We start from the raw sequence: 25,527 nt of genomic DNA on the forward strand, positions 1-25,527 counted from the left end.
AGAACCTATTGGTGAGTCTGCAGGCTTAGTCTCTTGGGGCAATGGCCAGTATTTTAACATCAGACCATACCTAACAATATTGGATTCATTCAGCCAGCGCCGTACCTCTTTGGGTCTCCATGCGAGCTGTTGACCTGCGTGTAGCTAAAACCTACTAAAATATGACATCAGGTCTGGCAGAGCTCTGGTTCCACTTGGATCAGGCTTCTTTTTTTGGAAATTTAACTTATGCTCTTAGGGTTTAAGATCCATTTAGAACGGGGACCACCGTCTTGAAACAGGCAGTCGTAAATTTGTAGTTCAAAACTGAGATTATCTCTGCTGAGTTATTTTGTGGTACAAAGCAAATGCAAACTCGCCTTGACTTCCTACATATATGCAATCTTAACAAACGTATCCTGGAGGTCAACGAGAGAAGAACATTGCCTTTTACAAATGATTCTTTGGGGTCAGAGGGCCAGAGGGGAAAAATTTATCTATATTTCTATATTTCACAATAAATGAGATGAACATCACTTGCTTATCATCAGTTCTGACTAATACAAATTTTATCATTTCATTTTTTTTTTAAATCTTCCAGAGACTTGATTATCAACAACAACACTTACACTGTACAACTGTTTTCAGAAGCCAAGCAAGCTGATTAGAATAGTTAGAATAGATTAGGATAGTTATCTTCATTGTTTGCTCATAACTGTTGAATATTCATTATTTGGAGTGGGACTAGATCTTGCAAAAAGTAAAGATATATTGACTCATTAGTTCCAGAGATGTAAGGGACATTTTGGGGGAGGTTAAAGTTAAGGGCATGATATTGATGTAATATCATACAGTGTTTATGTTTGTTTATGTAGATGCTTCTTGGTACCCTGTTGAGAGAGAACGGCAGCAGTGATGCGCAGGAGTTCTTTGATTTGATTCTTTGTGTAATGATTTGTTTCAGAATCTATTTAAAATGATTCCTGAGACAATAAAAAGAAAGATGATATGCACCGAAGTACCTTTTAGTTATCTTCCTTTATATTAACTGAGAAATAAAAGTGTCATTTACATACCAAGATAAATGCAACATTAGTTTCCAATGAGGGAAGACATGTTTATCTAAAAGTATATATATGGGTCTTTAGAGATGGTTTAAATTATAAACAATATATTATTTTCATCACCTCACTAGAGCTAGTAAAAACTGTGTAAAACTGCCCAATGTCTTCTCAGCCAAGTGCTCCAGTCCACTCTGCTTCTGTTAATCTGCCTTAAATGCATCTAGAAGGAGCATCTATCTATATCTATATCTATATCTATATCTATATCTATATACGTACATTTTCTTTCCAACTTGCAAGGGTCGCAGGGAGCCAAACCCAGCTGACGTAGGGTGAGAATTGGGCTATACCCCGGACAGGTTGCAGTCCATCACAGGGCCATCACAGAGAGACAGACAACCACACACTCTCACAAACTCACATATCAATTTCTGCATTTTTTTACTCCCTTAAAATCAGCATTGTCAACAAAAATAAAGCCTCAGCTGGACTCTTGTAGTAGCAACAGCATCTGTAGCAGCAGAGTAATAACTGGAAATGTACAGTAGGTGTAACAATAGTAATGGCAGTTGTAATACTTGTAGTTCTAGTAGTAGTAGAGGTGTTAAAGTGTTCATAGCCACAGTAATAATAAAAGGCACAGCAGTGGGTTACTAAACTTAGAACTACTTGCCAGAATTGCGGAATCTCATTTACTGCAGTGAATAAGTCACCAACATGCTGATAGACGTTGTAGTGATACTTCCTTTATTACTGAGAAAAATACATAATCAAGGACACAATCAATACATCAATACAACAAAACTAATGAGTAACAGACATGCGAGTGTGAATCAACTGTTCTGCTTGGTGGCATTTTTCAGCTCGTGTGTCTGCATGAATTTATAGAGCCTGATGATATGAAAAGGCACCGCGTGTTGTCCTATTGAGTATAAATGGAACATGATGTTCGGTGATCTAATTCTGGTGACTGTCATAATCCCACATGTTACCACCCAAAGGTGCAACACGGTGATGGATGAAAGCACGGTGATGGATGGATGTAGCTTCATGCAGTGTGTGATGAGTTGGACCAGTGAGTCAGGTTCACAGTAATGCTGGCACACACACACACACACACACACACACACACACACACACACACACACACACACACACACACACACACACACACACACACACACACAACCTGATACATGCACAGGGCAGTGTTGACAAAGAACATTTATTTAGTTAGCATGCACACAGTATATTATCTTTGATACTGCTGCAATTGTAATGACACTGTTCACTTTAACAGCAATATTTTTCATTGTGGTTTGAATACATGTGCAATTCTTTCCCTTGTAGATGTATCAGGCAAGTCCCTGAACTGACATGAGAACCTGAGAAAAAAATAAATAAATGAACATAATGACAGTAAAATCCAGAATCAGAGAGGCAGCGAGAGAAAATTAGGGTTAAGGCAACAGCGAAAACTTTTACACAGTGAGGGAAATAAAAGAGCAAGGGAGAAATAAATAAAGATAGATGGAGGGAGAGAGGGATGTTGTGGGTGCAGCTCTCTCCAGTTGGTGTTGCTATGGCCCTGCCCTCCCTGCTCGCTGAGCCATTTCCTGTTTTTGACCTGAAATCTTTATTTAGAGCCATCCCTCCTCACTGCTCTGCATTCATGAGTCAACTCAGAGTCCAGAGAGATGAACGCACAACTAAAATCAGATCTCCATTCACCACAGAAGCTACATATGCACCCTGGCTAACGCACTGGTTAGCTGTACTGCAGCTGAGGCTTCAATCGTGTTTGTTTGCATGATCAAGAAACAATAGGACACATCCATGTTGCAATGTTGTCTGATCAGCTGTTTCCACAAGTTCTGCAGTGCTGCATCATTGAGCTGTGGTCTGTGGTTAACTTAGACTGGTATAAACATGTTATGCATAATACTGTACTTTTTATGTCTCCCGGCCTGTATCTAAGGATGAGTTTAGGCCCTGTTATGCCAGAATTATAAATGAAGTAAGTCAAAATTGAAGGGGGGGGGGGGGGGGGGGGGGGGGGGGGGGATCAATGAAGCCACTGCAAGCAGTGCAAAAAGTCACAGAAGCAAAATAAATCTGCACAGGTATTCGGTTATGTGCTACACTGTGATGTCTTTGGAGTGCTAAGATAATTAGCAATAGCAAGCTGTGTTGGAGTATGTTATAAGTTGTTTGTGCACCATTCACTTTTATGCCATCATCCTCTGCAGGAAAATAAACTGCTGTACAAAAGAAGGAGAGCTTGCAGAAAGTTGGGAGACAGGAGTTGAACAAATGAAACTTTTGAACTTGTATCATTACATTTTTAATGAACGAGCCACAATGAAAAGGTGCACAAACTCTCTTTTAACTTCTGGTTAAAAGGGAGTTTTTCCTTCCCACTGACGCCAAGTGCTTGCTTGGTATATAAATAAAACTGACAGCTGGGATAGGCTCCAGACCCCCTGCGACCCTGAAAAGGATAAGTAGAAGAAAGATGAATGGAGGGATGAAACTGAATTGGATTGAATTATGTTCACCTTCTATCTATAGTCTGTGTTTTGTAGCCAGTTCAGGGAATGGCACTTTAGTGTTTGTTTAACTTTTCGCTGCTTGTGATAACCTAGCTGTAGCATAGCATATATTGTTATCACCAAAGTTTCTAAACCTAATATTTTGCCAAGATACACTGATGATTGTTATGGTGAACTTCCTGGTGTGACCAGGCCTTTAAAGTGTACCCTGAAGGTCTAAATACTGTTTTTGTCACCTTTAAAACGACAAAAACGGAATGATTTTGTACCAGCAGTTGAGTTCTGGAAACAGTGAGTTAGTGAAAGGCTGCCCTGAGAACACGCCGCCTGTCTTAAAAAACAGGGAGATCTGCAATGTGAGTGTATTAGGGCACAACTGGGTGAGCGTGCAGCAGGGGGCATCAGGGCCACAAACTGTCTGTGTGCCCATTTTGTGCCTCAGGATGCGCTGGTGAACTGGTGTTTGTGTCTGCACGGAGCAGACTGCCGGGTTTTGTTTGAGTTTACCGGACATCACCCCGCCATCTGCTGCAGAGCAGGGTGGATGTCACTAACCGGCCAAACAGCACGCCGTACGCTGCTCGGTGCCGTGACCACTGTTTTCTCAGTAAAAGAATAAATTAATGATTTCAGCTTTTAAATACATATCAAAGCAGGAAAAGGCGAAAACGATATAAAAGAAGTATAAAGGAAGTCTTGACAGTGTGAACGTTGCTTCCATTTCGTTTCTAAATATTAATGTTTAAATAACTAGTCTTACGTTGAGTGGGAGAGATAAAGAGGGATACAGTGTTACAGTGTGAGTGTGCGCGCGCGCGCGCGCGCGTGTGTGGGTGGAAGGGTGGGCGGAGCAAAGTTGACGACGACGCTTTTCGGGGCAGCTGTTCGGTTTCAGCTTCTCCTGATGCGTTCAAGTGTTCCTCGTAAATATATAAACCCTGACAAAAAAAATGGATTTGCATAAAAATAATTTTGGAGTTGTTAAAGTGACACCAGGAGTCACGCCAAAAATCTCAAGTACATTTAATAAATAAAGAAAACGTATTTCTTAAGGCTTATATGTTCTTAGTACACATTTTGTTGATCATTCCAATTTAAACTTTTAAAAAAGAAAATTCATCAAATCCCTTAGGGATGGGGCAGCAGCTTTTCCTGTGTACCACACAATCCTAACTAATAGCCCGCTCGGGTTTTGCGATTAAAGACCCCAAACTGTGGAGTATATGCACAGGTTCCTCTCAGTTCGCGGGCAGGTCGGGCGGCTCTTGAAGGCAGCAGCGTTCCTGTAAGCGGAGGCAGCTTTCTCCTCCTATCAGCGCCATTGTGTGACAGAGTCTCCGGGAGCTCGGACGGACTGTTTTTCTGTAGGCGACGGGACTGTTTAAATACCCTCCATGTTTCTCTTTAAACCCCCGGCGGACCTGGATGCGGTAAGACGTCGTTTCGCACATTTTTAAAGAGCAAAGCAAAATACACAGCGATGAATTGAGCTTAATTTAGGCATGAAGGTGTAATTTATTGGTAATGAATAATAGAAACGGTGACGGCTGGTGTTTCAGTACCGCTGCGGGGTACCTGAGTCTTGTTGAAAAAGTTTCAGTATTAATATTTGCAATCGCGAGTTGCCGCTGTACTTCCACTGACCGTCACTCTTTGTGTTATAAAAAGTGAGTCCAGCTGACAGAGTCGAGGCAGCAGCCGCCACTTCTGAGTCTGTCTGATAAACTTTCCATTCCTCAAAACACACTGAAGGCTTTCTCAAAATACACCCAAGAAACACGTTGAAATTGGTCGAAAAACGTCAACTAAATAAACAGTTTCTTTTAGACTATTTATCTAAAGTTAATTTATACATTAGGCTCCATAAAAATTGAACAATTTGGTGTAAATTCACTTATGTATAAATGACATTCATGTATGATACGTTCAGTGAACCTAGCCTAATTGAAGCGTGTTGACAACAGCTGGAGATAAAACACAGGCTCCATATTTAAGTAAATGTAATTTGCAGGTACAGATATAACCAGAGCCCATGAAGGAGAGCCAGTCCACTTCCTCTTAATCCAGAGTACAGAAACTTGCTGCAGTTCAGCTGCGTGTGCAGCAGAGGGCGCTGATAAATAGGAGTGAATTACGCGAAGCGGCTTAAATTAGTAATTAAGTCTTATTCTAGGCAAAAAACAAAAAAGAAAACAAAAACCAAACCAAAAACAACAAACCCCCCCCCCCATATATTTAAATTTGCATAAATGCAGTACACGTAGTATGTCTAAACTGAAATGTAACACGTTCTTTAGTTTTTCTAATAAGAAGAGGCTAGCATTCTCCGATTGTATGCTGATTGGTCGATTAAGGATTTATGAAACCATAAACAATAACTAGACATTAGAAGCTAGTTGAACAGCTAGTTGTTTGCTGCTGCAGCTTCGTGCCTGAAATGAAAATGGTAGATGCTGTAAAGTGGCTCATAGTGCTGTGAAAGGCATTTTACTACAATCAAAACCCGTAAAAAAAAAAAAAAAAAAAAAAAGAAAGAAAAGAAGAAGAAGAAGCCTCATCTTCGTTGGGCTCCCACTCATTCTGGACTATCTATGAAACTACAACATAGAAGACCTGATGTCCTGTTATGGGCTAGCTTTGTGAAGCATACCTGTAAAGCTGCTGTGTTCCTCCAGTGTTTTAGACAGCCTAAGTGTAGCTGTTGTGGTAGGGGGCCCCTGCCTTTCATAACAAACACCACAACACAGACGTGAGCTCCCCTAATGACAGCATCTCCTCACTTTTGGGCTGTGACCTGCAAGCTGAGCATCGGTCATGTCAGAGATTCTTACTTTGTGTGCAGGAGTGCCCACAACATAGACTCGATGTCAGACCACAGAGAGTTGGCAGATGTGCTGCAGAGTTACACAACTGTAAATGAGCAGAGAACCACACAGGGGTTAGAGAGGAAAGCCTAATTTTTGCTGAATGGGGAACTCCTCAGGAGGTCCTTAAATGCCAGGTAGGGTCTAGAGTCAATTTAAAATTTTACTCTTCGGTTTCCTGGAGCATTTCCAGTACATAAAAAGACGATCCTGATTTTATTTTTGCCCCCAGCAGCATATTCAGCTCATGCTGCTGTCTCCAGACCAAATACATCAGCATCGAGCTGAGAGGAAAAATGAAAGCTTAGAGAGCCTGGATGCTGCAGAAGACCTGACAGCTGCAGGCTTTTATTTAGAATCTGTAAGACCTGATAATAAGCGAGGCTGGTTCACAAGGTGTGGTTAATGTAGGTTAAGTTGTATACCTTTAGCATCTATGAGTAGTGCAGCAGTGTGGCTTGAGGTGCAGTTGTAAGGCTGATGAGGATTATCCTCAAGTAATATGGGTGCTGCCTGCAGTTGAAACGATGACACTTGCAGCATTGAGGCTGGTGCCGCTGTAACAAGGTGGGCACTGTGGTAAAAAGGCCGATTCTGCCACGATATGGTGCGTGCTGCAGTAATAAGGCACATACTGCAGTAATAAGGTGGGTACTATTTTACACCCAATGACCAGACATGTCAACGCTGTAGATTTCTGTAGCTTCAGAGGCTTTGTCACTGGAAGTGTCAAGCTGTTTTCTCGCTCGGTGGCTCAGTGGAGAGAGAGTGGAGTGCTCAACAGCATGTAGACATGTCTGCTGACCTAAATCTGCTCTCTTCTTCTGCCTTTTATTTATAGACTTAAGTGTGTGTGTGTGTGTGTGTGTGTGTGTGTGTGTGTGTGTGTGTGTGTGTGTGTGTGTGTGTGTGTGCGTGTATGTGTGTGTGTGTGTGAGAGAGAGAGAGAGAGAGAAAGAGAGAGAGCATCAGATTCAGTTTGTGCGTGAATGTAAAAATGACCCGAAATTTGAGACGCACACACTCACTTTTGGTGTGTGCTCGTTGTGCGTTACTGCACAGTTCTTTGGGAAGGGTAAAATGATGGATTGTCCCTTTAACTAAAATGAGTAACATTTAATCTTGTAGGAAAAAAAAAGGTGCCTGGCATAGCTGTCTGTTATGATTGACACAGGGATCAGTGGCGGGCCTGGGGTGGGACACACCCCCCCCGATTAAGGACGGGAACACACACAGCCTGGATCCCCTTTTTCTGGGAAAAACTGTGTGTCCTCTTCAATACATGACTGTAAATACAGGCTTTTTTTTCTTAAATCTAAAATGTTTTGGCATCCTTTAACCTCCTAAGACCTGAGCTCCTGTTTGCGATGCATTTTCAGTTTCTCCTAGATATTTGTCATTAGATGGACCTGATATGTATATAAACTAAGCTTCCTCTTTGAGCAGGAAGTTGTATTTTGTTACATGGTTGTTACATACTTTTGTGAGAAAAAAAAGATGTCCTCAGATGTGGACACTGGGATTATTTTATAGTATAACACAATAAAAACAACATGACTTAACAAAGTGTAAAATACTATTGAGCACAATGAAGTATAAGGTGCAGCAAAGCCAAAATGCCATATGTGGACGCAGGGTCTCAGGAGGTTAAGGGGTTTTGGTTTTCCACTGAAAGGACAATCACCAGGTTTTAAACACTGCTGTCAGTTTGAACTTAGATATATTTTTAATTGCTGGATACACCTACGTTAATAACAAGGTTTTATAGCCTACCTGCTGTTGTACTCAGTTTTTATTATACTTCATATTTGATCTCATCTAAACTTCAACTAAATATTACAAGCTGCATGTGTCTGATATACTGGCTACTGAATACAGCTTCATCATAAGTCAGGAGGGGAAAAAAAGGCTTCCAAGAAATTCCCTGAACTTTGGACTTCTTTTTCACTGTTTTCCTTAACACTGAAAGTCATGTTGGTGACCTGAACTATAGCACGTGAAAGATCTTTGAAGTCACTTTAGACTTTTCAAATTCTGTGAATGAACTATATGAATAAAATGCATTTAAATATAAAAAATGAACTGGAATGCATTTAAAGTATTTCCAGCTTCAATAAAGATGCTTTTTATTTAATCAGAGTAGCATCACTTTACTAAAGGGTTAAATCCAACCTAAGCTGGCATGCCACTACTCACACACACACACACACACACACACACACACACACACACACACACACACACACACACACACACACACACACACACACACCGGTGTGCTTCTTTATTAATGGGATGCTGCATGTTGTGCAGTTGGAGCTGTGGTGTTTTGTAACCATGTCCGTTATTATGTAAGAGATCGTAGTGAATTCCCTGTCTGATACCCAGCTGACCTCTGTCATGTGAGTGTTTATGATCACTGTGAGACACACACACAGCCCTCACAGATGGACATTGTTTCCAGCAGTATGATTGGCTTATTTATTTTGGTTTGGACTCTCTACTACCATCTGTCTTCCCTCCTTGTTGTTCCACAGAAGCACTCAGGAGCTTTTTTTTCCCCAGCTATTTGAAAATAAAAGTGTTTTCCAGATTAATCAGGTCATATATAAATGTAGTTTCAGCTCATTCTCAATAATTTGTTGGGGCATAACTGAGCTCATATTTACAGTAATATGATAATGTTACATGTAGGCTGCACATTTGCACTTGAGTCTACTCGAGGGGAAATCACAAATGAAATGACCTTCACCTTTGTAATTGACCTTTATTTACCATCTCCACATCTTCATCCTTTTAAACCACATGTGCGACGTGAACTTTGACTCGCTTAATGAAAAGTCTCGATGGTGTCACATTTGATTTTTGAGCGTCAGTCTGGCTGAGAGCAGCTTTTTGGGGAATGACACATGTATTTTCATGGTTTGGGGCATTTTCTTCTTTTATTACAGGCCAATGCAAAGGAGAACATTTAAAGGGACAAATTGCTAGAAAGGCGTTCATGAGTAACTGTGGCACGCCTTAATTGAGCGCATGTGCAAGTACTGAAATATGTCATAAAACCAGTATTCTTACAGTAGTAGATAGACCAGTAGGGGTGTCAGTAGTAGTACTATGTATTGTCATAGTGTAATTGTATCTTAAGTTACGCGTGGAAGCGTGGAGCCTAGTGAGCACAGTAGGTCTGGTCAGGCCAGAACTACAACGTGTCTTCCTCTGGGTTTTGTCTGGAATGTGTTTACTAGTTCTGCATTTTGTGTGTGTGTGTGTGTGTGTGTGTGTGTGTGTGTGTGTGTGTGTGTGCGCGCGCGCGCACGCGCGTGTGTGTGTGTGCGTGTGTGTGTGTGTGTGCGTGCGTGTGTCAGAGAGAGAGAGTGAGAAAGAGAGGGAGACACAGGCACACAGGAGTGAGCTGGGCAGCGTCGTCCTCATGTGCAGGGCTGGGTGCATTACAGTGAGGAGGAACGGGGCGGTGCAGTCATGCCTGCAGACGACTGTCGAACACACGTTCAACTTTGACGGCTTTTTTGCTCGACCTGCAGCAGTGTAGTGCAGTGCAGTGCAGTGTAGTTTGGTGTCTGTACTGTGTGCATCTAGAGAACCTGAAATAGTCTGATGTAGAGGTGGTGGTGGTGGTGTGTGTGTGTGTGTGTGTGTGTGTGTGTGTGTGTGTGTGTGTGTGCAGCTGAGGCATGGAAACCAGCGTATCCGGTTACAGGATCATAATATCACTGCAGAGTCCATCCACTAGCACTGCACTACTGCACAACACACACTCATTACAGTCAGCTCTCGGAGTAACACGCACAGCCCGCAGACCCGTGTGTTTGCAGGCTGACACGCACGCTCATGCTTACACACACCTGACCACACCTCTACATGAAAAACAGCACTCTTTTACCATTATTTTGGGATGAGATTCACACTCTTCACGCTCTTCATTTATTCATACAGTCATCCCACCTTAATATTCATGTGTTCTTCTTCACGTCATGTGATTGTTTTATTATAAAGGCCCACTTTTCTGAAATCTTATCTTTAATACATGCTTAGCTACAAGTACCTACCACATAATAAATTTCACCATATGGAGCTCTTTGATTGTAGCCTGTGCTTATCAGTTGCAGTTAATCCTTCTTTTATAAAGTAGACGAGCCTAAAGGCAGTGACAGAAGCAGCCCAGAGGTCAGGTGTGGTTAGTTCTTGGTTTTGCATATCAGTATATTTGGTGATATTTTAGGCTGCAGGCAAAACCAAAGAAATGCTTCCTTTTTACTTCTTCTACATCTTTCTTTTTCATCCTGTCTTTAGCGTTTACCTCACGCCCTCCACCTTCTGGCAGATGTTTTTATCATGGATCAGATCACTGTGATGGCATGTTTAGCAAGGCAAGGAAAAGAGGATTAAACACAACAAACTGTTATTGTTTGCGTAGATTGATGAAGTCATAGTTAGATACTTGACTTAAAAGAAAGTTTTGAGTAATTCTCATTATCAGCCTCTGATATGATGATTGTTATAATGAAACATTTCACAGAGTACTGCTACTACTACTGTTTTTTTTTTTAACTTTGTATCTAATCTAGTGACTATCAGTGAAAATTTGTTCTATTTTTGACCTTCAGAACCGCAGCGTGGTTTATTTCTAGTCAAAGCTTCTTTGCTTTGAAGGTCTGAACAGACCTTTTACTATGTTTACCTCACAGAAAATCTTTAGGAAAAAAGGTGCTTTAATACACTACTTTACAAGACAGTTAACAGTGATTCGCTTTAAGTCACAATGACCTTGAGTAAAGATCATGGCTCCATTTTAGAGTGCAGTGCTCCTCCGCTGCTGCGCTTTATCACTCCGACTCATTTATGACCTGTTTTTCTTCCCCTTGTGCGGTCATATCTAGACATGGCTCATAGAGAGTGGGATGGTTCTGGGCCTGTGAACTTTGACAGTCGGTGGAACGGGGAGGTGGAGGGCGTGAGGTAAACGCTAAAGACAGGATGAAAAAGAAAGATGTAGAAGAAGTAAAAAGGAAAGTGTGAGTGAAGAAGAGGTGGAGTAGAAGGAAAGGGAAGAAGAGGATAATGAAGTGGAATGTAAGGGGTGGGGCACCTCTGGTATGTCAGCCCTGCACTCAGTGTGTATGAGTGTGTGTTTGTGTGTGTGTCTGTGTGTGTTAGTGAGTCTAAACACCCCACCATGACTCAGTGAGTCAGACATGCGCAGCTGCTTCAGCTCTCAATCACACACCCGCAAACGGCTTTGAAACTATCTCTGTTGCTCTCTCTTTGATTCTCTGTTTCTGTCTCCCTCTGACACGCTCTGATTCGCCATTTTCCTGGAAGATCCACAAGCAGCTGCAGTGGATGGAGAGACTGCTTTTTCAAAATTCACACACACCAATGTTAAGATCAGTTATTTGTTTCTGAAGGAGCCCCGAGAATTTCTTTACTGCAGTTGAATGCGTGTTGATATTTTTACTTCTTCGTTGTACCTCAGTTTCAACACAAAAAGACTGTTTGGAAACGATTCACGTAGCTTCTGGGTGTGAAAGGTGCATTAAACCTGCATTCTTCCTAAGGGCCAGCAGGGGGCAACTATCTGGTTTCAAAAAGAAGTTTTGTTATATAAGTCTATGGAAAACTGACCCAACTGCTCTCTTCATCTATGACTTCAGTAGACTCCTGATAGGTTTGTCTCATTCAAGTTTCAAGTTTTATCAAGTACAACATGATGGTCATTTTGCAAATCATTGTCCCATTAAGAGTAAAATAGTCCCCACACTAACCCTTAGAGGTCCTCTTTCCACCAGCACAGAGCAAGCAAAGTTTAGCCTAACATCTTGAGGATAATTATCATTTTAAAAATGACAACTTGAACACCTGATGCACATTATGGAGCTAATGAAGCAGCTGCCCAGACTGTTGCAGAAGTGTGCTGTGCAGATAGATAGAACAAGCTTTTCCTTCAAGATTTGCTACTTCTGGGCTCTCTCTCACCTGGGGCTGAAGCAGTGGGGTGCTCAGTGGTCTCTCTTTAGTCTGATGCTGGCTGTTTAAACTACAGCATTAAGCTTACCTGTTAATTCTGCTGACAGAATTTCAAATAGAAATGTTATTTTTGAAAGTATGACAATAAAATCATGTAATTATTTTTTAGGTTATTTTGTTTGTTTTCTTTAATTTTACACTGATGTTTGTGCTACAGTCCATATTATATCCACATCATGATATGCACGCTATAAAAAAAAAAAAGCCTCTCCCCATGTAACAGAGTATACTTTTTAACCAAAGTCTGTAGTTGTGCATTTCCCAGCATTCACCTGTCAGTCCTTGTACATAGTGTGCTGGAATCTGTTGGTGATGCTGACCTTCCTCCCTTGGATGATAAGAATATGTGACTAATTTGTGCACGAATTGCTTAAGCCAGGACTAGTTCATACAAAAAAAAGTGTTAATAGTTGTGAACGGCCACATTTGAAGAGCCAGCTGTCATAAAGATGGAGGACATGCAATATTGTTTACAGATGGGGAAAAAAAAACAGACAGATTTTTGAACAGTCTCTTGAGGAAGCCGTTTATAGTGTTCATATGTGCACCCATGTCCAACACACATTACTCATTTATCACTAGCCCTCAGAAGCTGTAGGTTCATTCACCTGGGCTATGAACGACGTGTCAAATATGAGTATGAAGATGTTTTTAGTTAGCCTGTTGACTGTGGGCTCGAGTGCCAAAGTACTTGTTGGTGATAATGTTTGTAGCATTAAATATAATCAGCAGCATTTGAGCTTTTTGAGGGTGCCGCTCTTTATTTGTCCACTCGCGTGGAGCGGCAGCTGCTGTAGTTCTAATACGTACATTTGTTTAACAGCCTGGATTGTGCCTTCATAGTTTCATATTCAGATGTTCTTATTATGCAAAATGAGCCTGTTGCATAGATTAAAGGAACAATTCAACATTTTGACAAATACACATTCACTGGTCTTTGTGTGTGTGTGTGTGTGTGTGTGTGTGTGTGCAATGTTGTGTCCCCTAATAACAGTAAAATGTTGCTAAGAACCTGAATATGTTCAGCCAGTGAACCAAAAGACCTGTATGGTCTTGATAAAGATGTAACTAGGGCTTCAGTGCCTTGCCCAAAGGCGACTCAGCAGCAATCATTTGATAGAGGGAGGAGAAAATGCTGTTCATTGCCTCCCACCTTACCAGATCAGTCTCTCACCTCCTCTTCTACTTCCTCTTCTCACTTCTTCCCCTCCTCCTCCTTGTCTTCCTCCTCTTCCTTCCTGCCCCGCCCCGCCCCAACCCCTCCCCTCCCCTCCACCACCACCACCACCACCACCACCTACTCCCCACCCCTCCCCTCCCCTCCCCTCCCCTCCCCTCCCCGCCCCCCACCTCCCATCCCGTTCTTTGTCATCTCTTTGGGTGAATTCCCAGCTGACTCTGTTTGTCATGGCAACCAACCAGTCCTGGTGACTGGGCCTGCAGCTCATGCTTCCTGTGTGTGTGTGTGTGTGTGTGTGTGTGTGTGTGTGTGTGTGTGTGTGTGTGTGTGTGTGTGTGTGTGTGTGTGTGTGTGTGTGTGTGTGTGTGTGTGTGTGTGTGTGTGTGTTTAAGGAGACGCATGCGCAGTGTGTATGTGTGTAGACAGCGACTGGCTGCATGAGCCTGTCAGCCTGGATTAAAGTCAAACACACTGCAGCAATGCCTTTCTTTCTTTCTTTCTTTCTTTCTTTCTTTCTTTCTTTCTTTCTTTCTTTCTTTCTTTCTTTCTTTCTTTCTTTCTTTGCATTCTGCCTATCTTGCATTCTCTGCAGCATAGATATTAAAACTATTTAGTAGTTACATGTATATCTCAAAGTTAATATGCTTATATTCAGGGAATCTCTTGTGACGCTCTCTCTCATTCGTTTCTCTCCTACTACACCCCCCCCCCCCCCCCACCCCCAACTTAGTAACTCAGTGTGCTATTCTAATATGGCACGAGGAGGGAGAGTGGAGGGGTTGGGCTTTAAATCTGGCCTCTGATCCTGTGGTACAGCAGGGAGCACTGCTATTACATAACTACTTTATATGTGTGTGTGCTGGGCTTCGGTGTGCAGTGGTGAGGCTCCCGCTGCAGCTGCTTATGGTTTCAATATATGTTTTTTTTTTTTTAATCCCCTGTCACAGTAAGCTCGTTGTGTTTAAGCAGCTTCTTGAATCACCCCAGTTAAGCTGCTACGCTTCAGTCTGAAAACTTCACTGGTGGATGTCAGTGTTTTAGTGGGATGAGATTTGGTTTGACTATTATTATCATTTTATACTGAAATCCAGTTGGGCTGCTGGATTTGAGTCAACATAAAAATATCCCCCAATAGCGAGGTGGGAATTTTTATTTATTTTTTGGATTATCAAAGTTCTTTTGAGGTGTATTGCTGAAAGGGAACCAATCAGAATGCCAAGTTTCAGTCATTTAGAAACACTCAGACTTTGGTCAAGGAAGTGTTCTGAATTGGTTGTGGAAAGTCACAAAAAGTCCGCTAGGGAGAGGAAATAACTGGTAATGTTAAAACATAGCTAGTTATTAAGGAATGTTAGTTTATCTTTTTTATGTAAGTTGAACTGCCACAAAACTCCAGCAGCCTGAATGGGAATTGTCCAAGTGTGCTTCCACCATGGCAGATCAGCGTAATCAGTGATTGTTAAGTAGGCCAAAGTATGGTTGCTTTTAAAATAGACTTATTATGCTTATATAAGCATATATAATATTATATGACCTTTATAAGTCTTAAATATCTCTCCTGTCTCTGGTTATTTGTTTTTCAGATATATGTTCGGTAAAGGTGCGAAGCGGAAGCTGGACGAGGATGAAGAGGGGTTGGAAGGCAAAACGCTGGAGGCGCCGGTGGCGGGAGGGGGGCTAGGCGTCAGTCCAGAGGGTCTTTCTAAGGTGTCGTACACCTTGCAGCGGCAGACCATCTTCAACATCTCTCTGATGAAGCTGTACAGCCAGCGGCCGCTCGGAGAACCCAGTCTGGAGCGCCGCGTCCTCATCAACAACATGCTCCGACGCATCCAGGACGAACTCAAGCAAGAGGGTTCCCTGCGGCCACTTCTTCTTCCGCCCTCACCACCACCCGACGACCCCATGGATGAGGGCTTCCGTGAGGCGCCACCATCTTTCGGCGTTCTGTCAGCGGCAGCGAGCGCGCAGGTATCCCAGCCTTCTGCACTGTTGATGCCAGTGATCGCTCCACCACCTTCGCCCCACCCAATGGTGCCTCCCAACTGCCAGGCATCCCAGGCCTGCCCCACCCGTCTGGAGGCCTGTCCCGCCCCTTTGGAGGCCTGCCTCACTCCTGCCTCTTTACTGGAGGAGGATGGTGGAGATTCAGCCTTTTGTGCTCCATCTCCACCCACTCCTCCGCTGTCACCACCCCCAGTGCAGCCTCCCCCTTCAGCACCTCTGAGCCAGGCGCCCCCCTCTGTCCCTGTGCCTGTCTTCTCCTCCTCTTTGAGTGACATGGAGTTGGGTCCTCCTACAGCCATAACAAGGACAGCAGCAGCTAATACTACGACCATGACTACCTCCCCAGCTCCTACACCAACCACCCAAGCCCTCCCTCCCACACCCACCAGCTCACCCAGAGACTGCAGGACCATGGGTGCTAAACCAGAGGCAGCTGCCATTTTCCTAGTAGAAGGTCGCTGTGCTGAGCTCCGGCCAATGGACGCTCTCTCTACACTTTCCCCTGGTGGCCTAGTAGACGTTTCCTCCTCTCCTTCATGTCCACCTTCCTCTTCCTCGCCCTCACCTTTTCTCTCAGACTTGGCGCTGGATGATGTCCTTTTCGCCGACATTGACACGTCCATGTATGACTTTGACCCTTGCACGACAGCAGGGGGAGCAGGGGGTGGGATGGCAAGTAGCGGCAGCCTCGCAAAACTGTCCCCAGTGGTGACAGCAGACGACCTAATCAAATCGCTGGGCACGCCGTACAACGGCCCCGCCCCCCAGGTTTCAGCCAATCAGCCTTTCAAAATTGATCTGACAGAACTGGACCACATCATGGAGGTGTTGGTGGGCTCCTGACTCGAGGATGCCGCCCCATCAGAAACAGTTTAATCAGGAGAACAGACTGGAACAAAAATGTGGGATCGATTTTCCTGGTTGTTGTTTTTACATTGTTTATGTGTTTTGTTTTGTTTTTAAACTCTCTTCAAAAGTCGGTAATTGTAAACATCGATGGTGATGTCAGTTAGTACTACTATGACAACTACTACTACTACTACACAACACTGTGCATGCACTGTGCTCGCCTTTCCAAATATGGAAATGAAGTAACGGGGAAACAAACACGCATAATTGTATTTCTATACTTGTGAGGACCTCCTTTGACTCCCTTCATTCCCTAAACCTAATCCTCTTTGTAATCTTTAACCTGAATCTAAGCCTTAACCCTAAGGAGTAACTGTAAATAGAAGCAATGAAATTGTCCTTGTTCTGGACAACTCTATCTACCCTTGTGGGGACACTTACTCCTCACAGGTAAAGAAATACAAGTGTAAACATGACACGCATACACACACACACACACACACACAGACACACACACTGTAATTATGGCTTTTAGCAGATGAGTGCCTTTCAACATGACCACTTATTCAATTCCTGTTTTTACAGTATTTTTTTCAGTTTAGCTGCCTAGAGAGGTCACTCCTTAATGTTTTTGCTTTTTTTAATTTATTGTATTAAACCTATGGTTAAGTAAGGTAATTTCTCATGATCAAATAGTAATTATTTAATCACTATCTTATTACAGATGCTATGTTTTATTTGTAAAGCAAGCATAAAAAGGAATATATAGTTTTACCAGTGTGCTAGATGACATGTTAGCTTGGCTATATGGTTATAGTTTGGGAGTAGCTCTGAGACGCCTCTCCAGGATGTTTTGGTAAACTCTTCTTGTACACATCATGTCTATGAATTCAGTGCAGGATCTTTTTTGTTTTTTCTTTCCCCTCCTTATCAGCAGGCACATATAACTGTGCTGGATGCTGTTTTACATGAGTTTGGTCATATGAGCTGGTTATCATGATTCACTTGCAGCAGAATTCAAATGAGCTACACCCACAGGGGAAAGCTCGGCGTGTTTACATTGGAAGCAGCAGCAGCAGCAGTACCGACTCATGGCTCCCAGTCGGCTGTAGATGATGTGAAAAGTGCAGCCTAAGCAGAGGCTTAGGGCTCGCTACACGCATGTTAAATTTAGCTATGCTAGCCTCAAAACAAAACAGCTGTTACCCATTGCAGGGAAATTCACTGTGGTACCCATGCGACTCTCAAAATTACACAAGGAAAATCTAAGAGTTTAGTAGGACTACTTTATTTATTTTGGGAGGGTTTGGTTCCCTCAGATTTAGCAACGCAGGTGACAGGCAATTTGTAGCAGGGCATACAGTATTACACACACCCGTTTACTTGTGTTTAGAATAGAAGTCCTAAAATGCTAAATCTCAGGGTTCTGCAGGGCAGGAGGCCTGAATCTGGCTCGTAAATACGAATGTGGATTTCCACTGAAGTAGGAACCCAAACCACAGTGTTAACCTGATACTGCAACCATCGCAGTGCTGTTTCAAAACACTGCCCGACTCCCCACCACCCCACACAGGTCACCCATTTATGGCACTAAAAGACAGAACTGGTGTCTAAGTGATTTTGAGTGATAATTATCTGTGGATTCGTCACTGCAAGGTACACATAACACAGAAACAAAAGTATAAAAGGTATTGGCGATGCAGCTTTAATGTTCGACACCTTCGTAGCTGCTGCGTGCTGTATTTTCTCATCATACATATCTTCAACATCTGTCTAGATATTTACAGGAAGATAAGAAAGAAGCATTTCTCAACACAGCAATGATCCCGAGCACAGGGGACACCACCGGTATCTGTCTCTATACGAAAGGGTCGATTTTTCAGCTGGCAACAGGTAACACATGAACCGTTTGGTCTTTGCACAGCTTTGCAGTGGTCTCGTGGTGTTGTTTGACAGTGTGAATTCAAACATGCTCCGGTGGAAGATCCTCAGCTTCCCAGGGTGCATTTGACTTCAGCTAGGTAGTAAAAGAATGGCATTTTAAACTGAAGCAGAGTGTGAGCTGAGCACATAGCAGCACCAACTAATACCATTTCTAGATGACTGTATTTTGTTTCTTTCACCATGTTTAAATTTTGGAGTGCTTGTTTTTCTTTTTCTGTTTCTTTTTTTGTCAATGAAGTTATTTATTCATATAGATTTTTTCCTTTTTGTGTAAATATATTTATTTTTTATGTGAAGTGAACATTTGGATTGTAAATGTGTGTACAGAATGTGTGGTAGGAATGTACTTCAAATAGGAATGTATCTGAGTGTGGAACTATGGGGTGGAAGCCATTTTTTATATACATAGGTAATTATATTATCTTGTTCATGTTTGTTTTGTTGCTTTATTATTGTTTGTTTGTTTTTCTGGGGTGGCGGCCACAACTTTTTACATCTTTTGTACTCGCGTTCATCACTTTCCAGTCGAAGGCGAACACTTCATGCAGCAATACTCAAAAAGCCCATCTCCAACCTTCAGATGTCAAGTCTCCAAAGCCTGTCAGACGCTCCGATGCCAAAAGTAATGTACATAGTATGAACAACATTCAAGCTTCTGAGTCTTTTTCGATCAGTGTTTGTCACCGAATCGGTTTTAGCGCTGTCTGAGCGTGCGGCAATTTCAAACCGCAGACATGGACTGATTCCCTCTACAAAGGCTGTATTTTACACAGACCTCAGAGCTGTGCCTTTTTCTATGCAATAGAACACAAACACAGAGAGAGAAACTATCAGCTGATCACTGTATTGGGATCCAAATGTGGACAGTAGATTATATATATATATGTATGTATATATATATATATATATATATATATATATATATATATATATATATATATATATATATATATATATATAAAAATATGTATACAAAGTAAATGAAATAAAAGTACAGCTGTCTATGAATTTGAAAACAGTCTTACTTTTGTAGTTTTATATATATATATATACATATATATATATAAATATACATATAAAATAAACTGTAAAAAGAGCAAATGTCTGTTGTGGTTCCTTCTTGTCTCTGTCAAAGCCAGAGTAAAGTTTGGGGAAAAAAATAGGCCTTTCAAGTTTAAGAGCCTCCAAGCAGCAGTTTAAGGTTGAAAAGGTGAGGAGGGAAAGTTTAACACAAGGTCAACTTATGTGTGGAATATGGCTCATGTGATGAGAGGGTCGTACGCAGAACCTCTGATGAGGATGGCCATGAGATTTAACAGAAAGCTTTGGAACGAAACATTAAAAAAGTAATAATTATACAACGTAAGTGATGTATTATGATGCAGTCCTTTCAAAGGGTAAAATCAGGAATGCTGTTTTCTATATTCAGACAAGCAAAAACTAATATGTGAGATCTTCAGAGCTGATACTTTTGCTTTTCAGTAGTTTTATATATGTATTTACACTGCTCAAAAAAATAAAGGGAACACTCAAATAACACATCCTAGATCTGAAAGAATGAAATATTCTCATTGAATACTTTGTTCTGTACAAAGTTGAATGTGCTGACAACAAAATCACACAAAAATCATCAATGGAAATCAAATTTATTAACCAATGGAGGCCTGGATTTGAGTCACACACAAATGAAAGTGGAAAACACACTACAGGTTGATCCAACTTTGATGTAATGTCCTTAAAACAAGTCAAAATGAGGCTCAGTATTGTGTGTGGCCTCCACGTGCCTATATGATCTCCCTACAATGCCTGGGCATGCTCCTGATGAGGTGGCAGATGGTCTCCTGATGGATCTCCTCCCAGACCTGGACTAAAGCATCCGCCAACTCCTGGACAGTCTGTGGTGCAACGTGACGTTGGTGGATGGAGTGAGACATGATGTCCCAGATGTGCTCAATCGGATTCAGGTCTGGGGAACGGGCGGGTCAGTCCATAACATTGTCCTGCATTAGGAGGAACCCAGGACCAACCGCACCAGCATATGGTCTCCCAAGAGGTCTGAGGATCTCATCTCGGTACCTAATGGCAGTGATGCTACCTCTGGCGAGCACATGGAGGGCTGTGTGGCCCTCCAAAGAAATGCCACCCCACACCATTACTGACCCACTGCCAAACCGGTCATGCTGAAGGATGTTGCAGGCAGCACATCGTTCTCCACGGTGTCTCCAGACTCTGCCACGTCTGTCACATGTGCTCAGTGTGAACCTGCTTTCATCTGTAAAGAGCACAGGGCGCCAGTGGCGAATTTGCCAATCCTGGTGTTCTCTGGCAAATGCCAAGCATCCTGCACGGTGTTGGGCAGTGAGCACAACCCCCATCTGTGGACGTCGGGCCCTCATACCATCCTCATGGAGTCGGTTTCTAACTGTTTGTGCAGACACATGCACATTTGTGGCCTGCTGGAGGTCATTTTGCAGGGCTCTGGCAGTGCTCCTCCTGTTCCTCCTTGCACAAAGGCGGAGGTAGCGGTCCTGCTGCTGGGTTGTTGCCCTCCTCCTCCTCCACGTCTCCTGGTGTACTGGCCTGTCTCCTGGTAGTGCCTCCAGCCTGTGGACACTACGCTGACAGACACAGCAAACCTTCTTGCCACAGCTCGCATTGATGAGCCATCCTGGATGAGCTGCACTACCTGAGCCACTTGTGTGAAAGCACCACCAACATTCAAAAGTGACCAAAACATCAGCCAGAAAGCATAGGTACTGAGAAGTGGTCTGTGGTCCCCACCTGCAGAACCACTCCTTTATTGAGTGTGTCTTGCTAATTGCCAATAATTTCCACCTGATGTCTATTCCATTTGCACAACAGCATGTGAAATTGATTGTCAGTCAGTGTTGCTTCCTAAGTGGACAGTTTGATTTCACAGAAATTTGATTTACTTGGAGTTATATTGTGTTGTTTAAGTGTTCCTTTTATTTTCCCTTTATTTTTTGAGCAGTATATATACACACACACATATATATATATATATATATATATATATATATATATATATATACTCTTTAGTTATAGCTCTGTTGTCATATTTTGTTGTGCAGGCACTTGAGGTCCCCAGGAGTAACTGAATGTGCACAGCTTTAGTGTGTGGAGGGTGGGTTTTTGTTATTGGTCACAGGGTTGCTATGGCTCAGAACTCACTTTGTGGACAATGCATCAGTGGCCACCTGCTGCACACATTCTATTTTCAGCTGAGACTAAGCGCATGGTGAATCTCTGTACCATATAGGCCTAGTTTTCAATAATATTGCATGAACAGTTCAGCAATTGGAGCCACTGTTATACATCGCCCCTACATCACTACCAAATGCACTGATCACGTTTCATTGTGGTGGTGTATTGAGGCAGAACTACTCAGCTATAGGTGCAATCTCAAATGAGCCTAAGCAGCATTTCTGTAAATAATATAAATATTAGTATTAATATCCCAGTACATAATATCACAAGATAATAATATTTATATTATTAATAATCAGGCCACAGTCAGTCTGTTAGCATATAAAGATACTTGCTGTAGTTTCAAAAACAAGAGGGACATCTCTTAGTGTAACAGTCTCAGTATAATAATGAAACCACACATACAACTCTCAAAACTCTTGAAAACAGTAAAACTGAAACTTGCAGCTGTTGGACCACAACCTGTTGAGGACACATCGGACTAGAGGTTAGAGATGAATGTCATAAACAAAGCTTTCTGCATAGGGTTGTGCACAAAATTTGCTTGAATTCAGGTTCTGCACCCCCCCACCCCACCCCCAAGTTAATTTTGACAGCAAATGAATAAAAGAACGTACACTTACAAGATAAGATAAATTCTGATTATTAAAACATCAGACTGTTTAGAGTAGAATAAGTGTCTCAAAAAACTGAATTCCTACATTACAATAGTTCTTTCATAGTAAAATGTCTCCACTCTGAAGAATGCATTTTGATTTTTATTTTTCATCAACTCAGAGTGTTATTAGAACAATCTTTGTTGGCTGCAGTGTGTTTAGTGTGAATGACATCACTACTGTAGCTAAATGTCGACGAACTTGGTTGTCCTGACGCTGCATAAATCTCAGGTGATGTTAGCCTGTTGGAGAAAACAGGAGTTTTATCCCATTTTCAGTGCTAATAAGCATTAATTATAGATTCCTTATACTGCCTTCAAAAGCTACACATAAAATGCAGGAAAAATGTAACTAGAAGCTACTTTCAGCTGCTCCCTTGTCACATGGGGTCTCGACATGTTTGCCAGTTTTGTGCTGGATGCTCTTCCTGATGCAACCCCAAAGGGGGCTTGTGTCTCCGGCTGGAATGGAACCAGCAACTTTTCACTTGCCAAGCAAATGTGTAAGCCAAAATGTAACTACTTAGGATAAAAATACAATAGCAACAGTAGCACAAAACAAAATAAGCTTTCTAATTTTTGCTAGCCATTAGCTAATGTTTTACATCACATTCATTTGGATTTTTTTTTCACCTAAATTTTGCAAATGTCACTGCTAATATTTAAAGCAACTTCACTCTTTACTGATCATAGATTTTTATTCTGCTTGTTTCTCTACAGTGCACACTTTTAAAAATAATCTTGTCAAAAAAACCCCCCCAAAAAAATGGAAAATTCAATTTAAAAAGGAAATTTTCTGTTCAATAAAAAAAAATATATATAATAATTTTTTAAATCCTGCCGACTGGTGCAGGTAGGGCTCGAACTACCAACTTTCGGACCAGCATGTGAGGTGCTGCGAGCTACAGTCAGGCCCCGTCAGTCTCCCATCCGTTACTATCTGGGCATGATGCTGCTTAGCTTCTGAGCTCAGAGGAGATCAAACGATCAAAACTTCCATAACATACCTGTTATTTAATGAACAAATCTGTGTGAAATTACAGACATTATTTTGTGTTATTGTGCACTCAATGCATCAGAATTCAGATGTGTATTTACATCAATAAACTAGAATTTAACAGTCTTTAAAATAAACATTGACATACTCATGAAATTATGTTACTCTTGTGACTGTATTTTTTTTACTGTCCTTTTGTGTGGATATAATGGATTTCCTGTGAATAAAAATGAAAAATCATGTTCATTCACAGGTCACCCCCCCCATCTTTTTTCACTGTCTATTTTTGTGATTTTATTGATATTTCACATATTTCAAAATAACAGGAAGATTCTGTAAAATTTATAGAATAAATTCTGTTAAATTACAGAGATTTTTTTACAGTATAGAGATAGGCTGAGATGGAGGCAGATGATTCACTTTGGCAACCCCTAAAGGGAGCAACCAAAAGAAGAAGAAAGAAGGGAGTGATGCTCCTCATATCTAGGGATTCGGCTCTTTTCCTGATGGCTTGTCCTCAGACAATCTTCATCTGGACATTTCTCAGTGGGTCTTCTTCAGGACAGACATTTTAATGATTGATAGCAGGAAAAGCACAGGTAAAACAAACATAGTAACAATTGTTCAGTTCCATCAAGTGTCCCAGTATGCACAACAATAGACCTTGGACTAGAACAGATCTAGAATTGGACAGCAGTTTGGTGAGACCAAAGGAGCAGGTGCAGGTGGCAGTTCCAGTCCTTCTGGTGGAAGCGCTTGATAAGCTCTTGAGTTAGATTTATTTGAGTCGAGTCAAGTTGAGTTGAGTTGAGTCAAGTCGAGTTGAGTCGAGTCGAGCTGAGTCGAGTCGAGTCGAGTTGAGTTGGGTGGCCAGCGTACAGGTGGACCGGTCCACTCAGCTGTTGCTTTGAGACTGGAGTGGTAGCATTCTCAGCTTGTCCATCCCAGCCAAAGCAGACCTCACTGAACACCTGGGACTCCAGATCCACCCAGATCACTATGAGGCTGAACACTTCGTCCCCAAGTCTATCTACTTCCATGATGGTACTGCAGTCCAGCAGATGCCTTGATGGATTGCATCTGCTGGATTACAGTACCACTGAGCGAGCAGATTAATAATAATAAATAATAATGCATTAGTCTTATATAGCACTTTTCTAGACACCCAAAGACACTTTACAATTTCATGCACTATTCATTTGCACCTCAGTCAGACTTGGTGGTTGACAGAGGTGTGGCTGCCAATTTGCACCTACAGCCCCTCCAACCACCACCAAACACATTCACACTTAGGCAATGTGGGTTAAGTGTCTTGCCCCGGGACACAATGACAGCATGCGCTCAGACAGGGACTCAAACCAGCAACCCTCCAGTTGCAAGGTGAGCACCTGCCCACTGTGCCACCACCATCCCAAATCCCAGATTAAGTAGTCCATAACCACAAGGACATCATGGTTGCAATACGTGTTGACCAGAAAGCGTTCCAGAATGTCCACTATTTGTTTCCTTGAATTTCATCAATAGCTAGGCCTCTTGAGGCTCTGGAGGCTCCTGATATCCTTGGCATTGAGTCGTTGAACATCTGAAGAATTTGGGTGCCTAAAAGTCTGCAGGAGGTGGTTTCCTCGTCCAGGAGCACGCCACCTTCATACAAAAGCCACAAAGGTTATAGATAAGTACGATAATTTTCATGACTGCATTAGCAGACCTTCACTACTTTTGGTCAGTTTTGGACCTCAGTGCCTCCAAAGAGCACTGGTTCTTTCTTGTATCTCCTTGGGTGGCAACAATCTCCAGGATGAAGTTAAGTGTATGTCTTTCCCTGTTTTTTCCCCCCTGCCATGCCGTTTACAATGGCACAGAGCCAATGCTTGCCACTGTTAAACATCCATGACTCCTGATCCACAAGCCGGTGGTTATTTCCAGCATTCAGGCCAACACAGCTGTGAGGGGTAGGGGCACAGTCTGTCTCTACTGGTGGAGACATGCAAAGTTTAACTCAACTTAGCAACAGCGGCGCTGGGGTCAATGAGGACAACACAGAAGCAGGGAGACAGAGGACTGCCTCTCTGTCTGCTGACTGAATATTGCTTCTCTCTCCTTTGAATGTATTAGCTGACCACTCAGTAAAGCACTAGTGTTTTATTAAAGGTACAGCTGCTT

General features: G+C 42.3%; 1 protein-coding gene across 3 annotated transcripts in view; it reads left to right on the forward strand.

The window, feature by feature from the left end:
• LOC115793512 (SERTA domain-containing protein 2) overlaps nt 1–19,349 on the forward strand; it is a 41,059-nt gene extending 21,710 nt beyond the window's left edge. The window contains exons 1-3 of one of the 3 annotated variants that reach the window (XM_030748543.1): nt 4,920–5,025; nt 15,268–15,610; nt 15,767–19,349. In XM_030748543.1, coding sequence (XP_030604403.1) covers nt 5,021–5,025; nt 15,268–15,610; nt 15,767–16,534 — 1,116 coding nt within the window. In that variant the 5' untranslated portion in view covers nt 4,920–5,020 and the 3' untranslated portion in view covers nt 16,535–19,349. Of the gene's footprint in view, nt 1–4,919; nt 5,026–15,267 lie in introns of those variants that run through there. The other 2 variants (XM_030748541.1, XM_030748542.1) reach the window with 2 other exon arrangements.
• The last annotated feature ends 6,178 nt before the right edge of the window (nt 19,350–25,527 follow it).

This window comes from Archocentrus centrarchus, chromosome 15 (assembly GCF_007364275.1).
Source record: "Archocentrus centrarchus isolate MPI-CPG fArcCen1 chromosome 15, fArcCen1, whole genome shotgun sequence".
Classification (NCBI taxonomy): domain Eukaryota; kingdom Metazoa; phylum Chordata; class Actinopteri; order Cichliformes; family Cichlidae; genus Archocentrus; species Archocentrus centrarchus.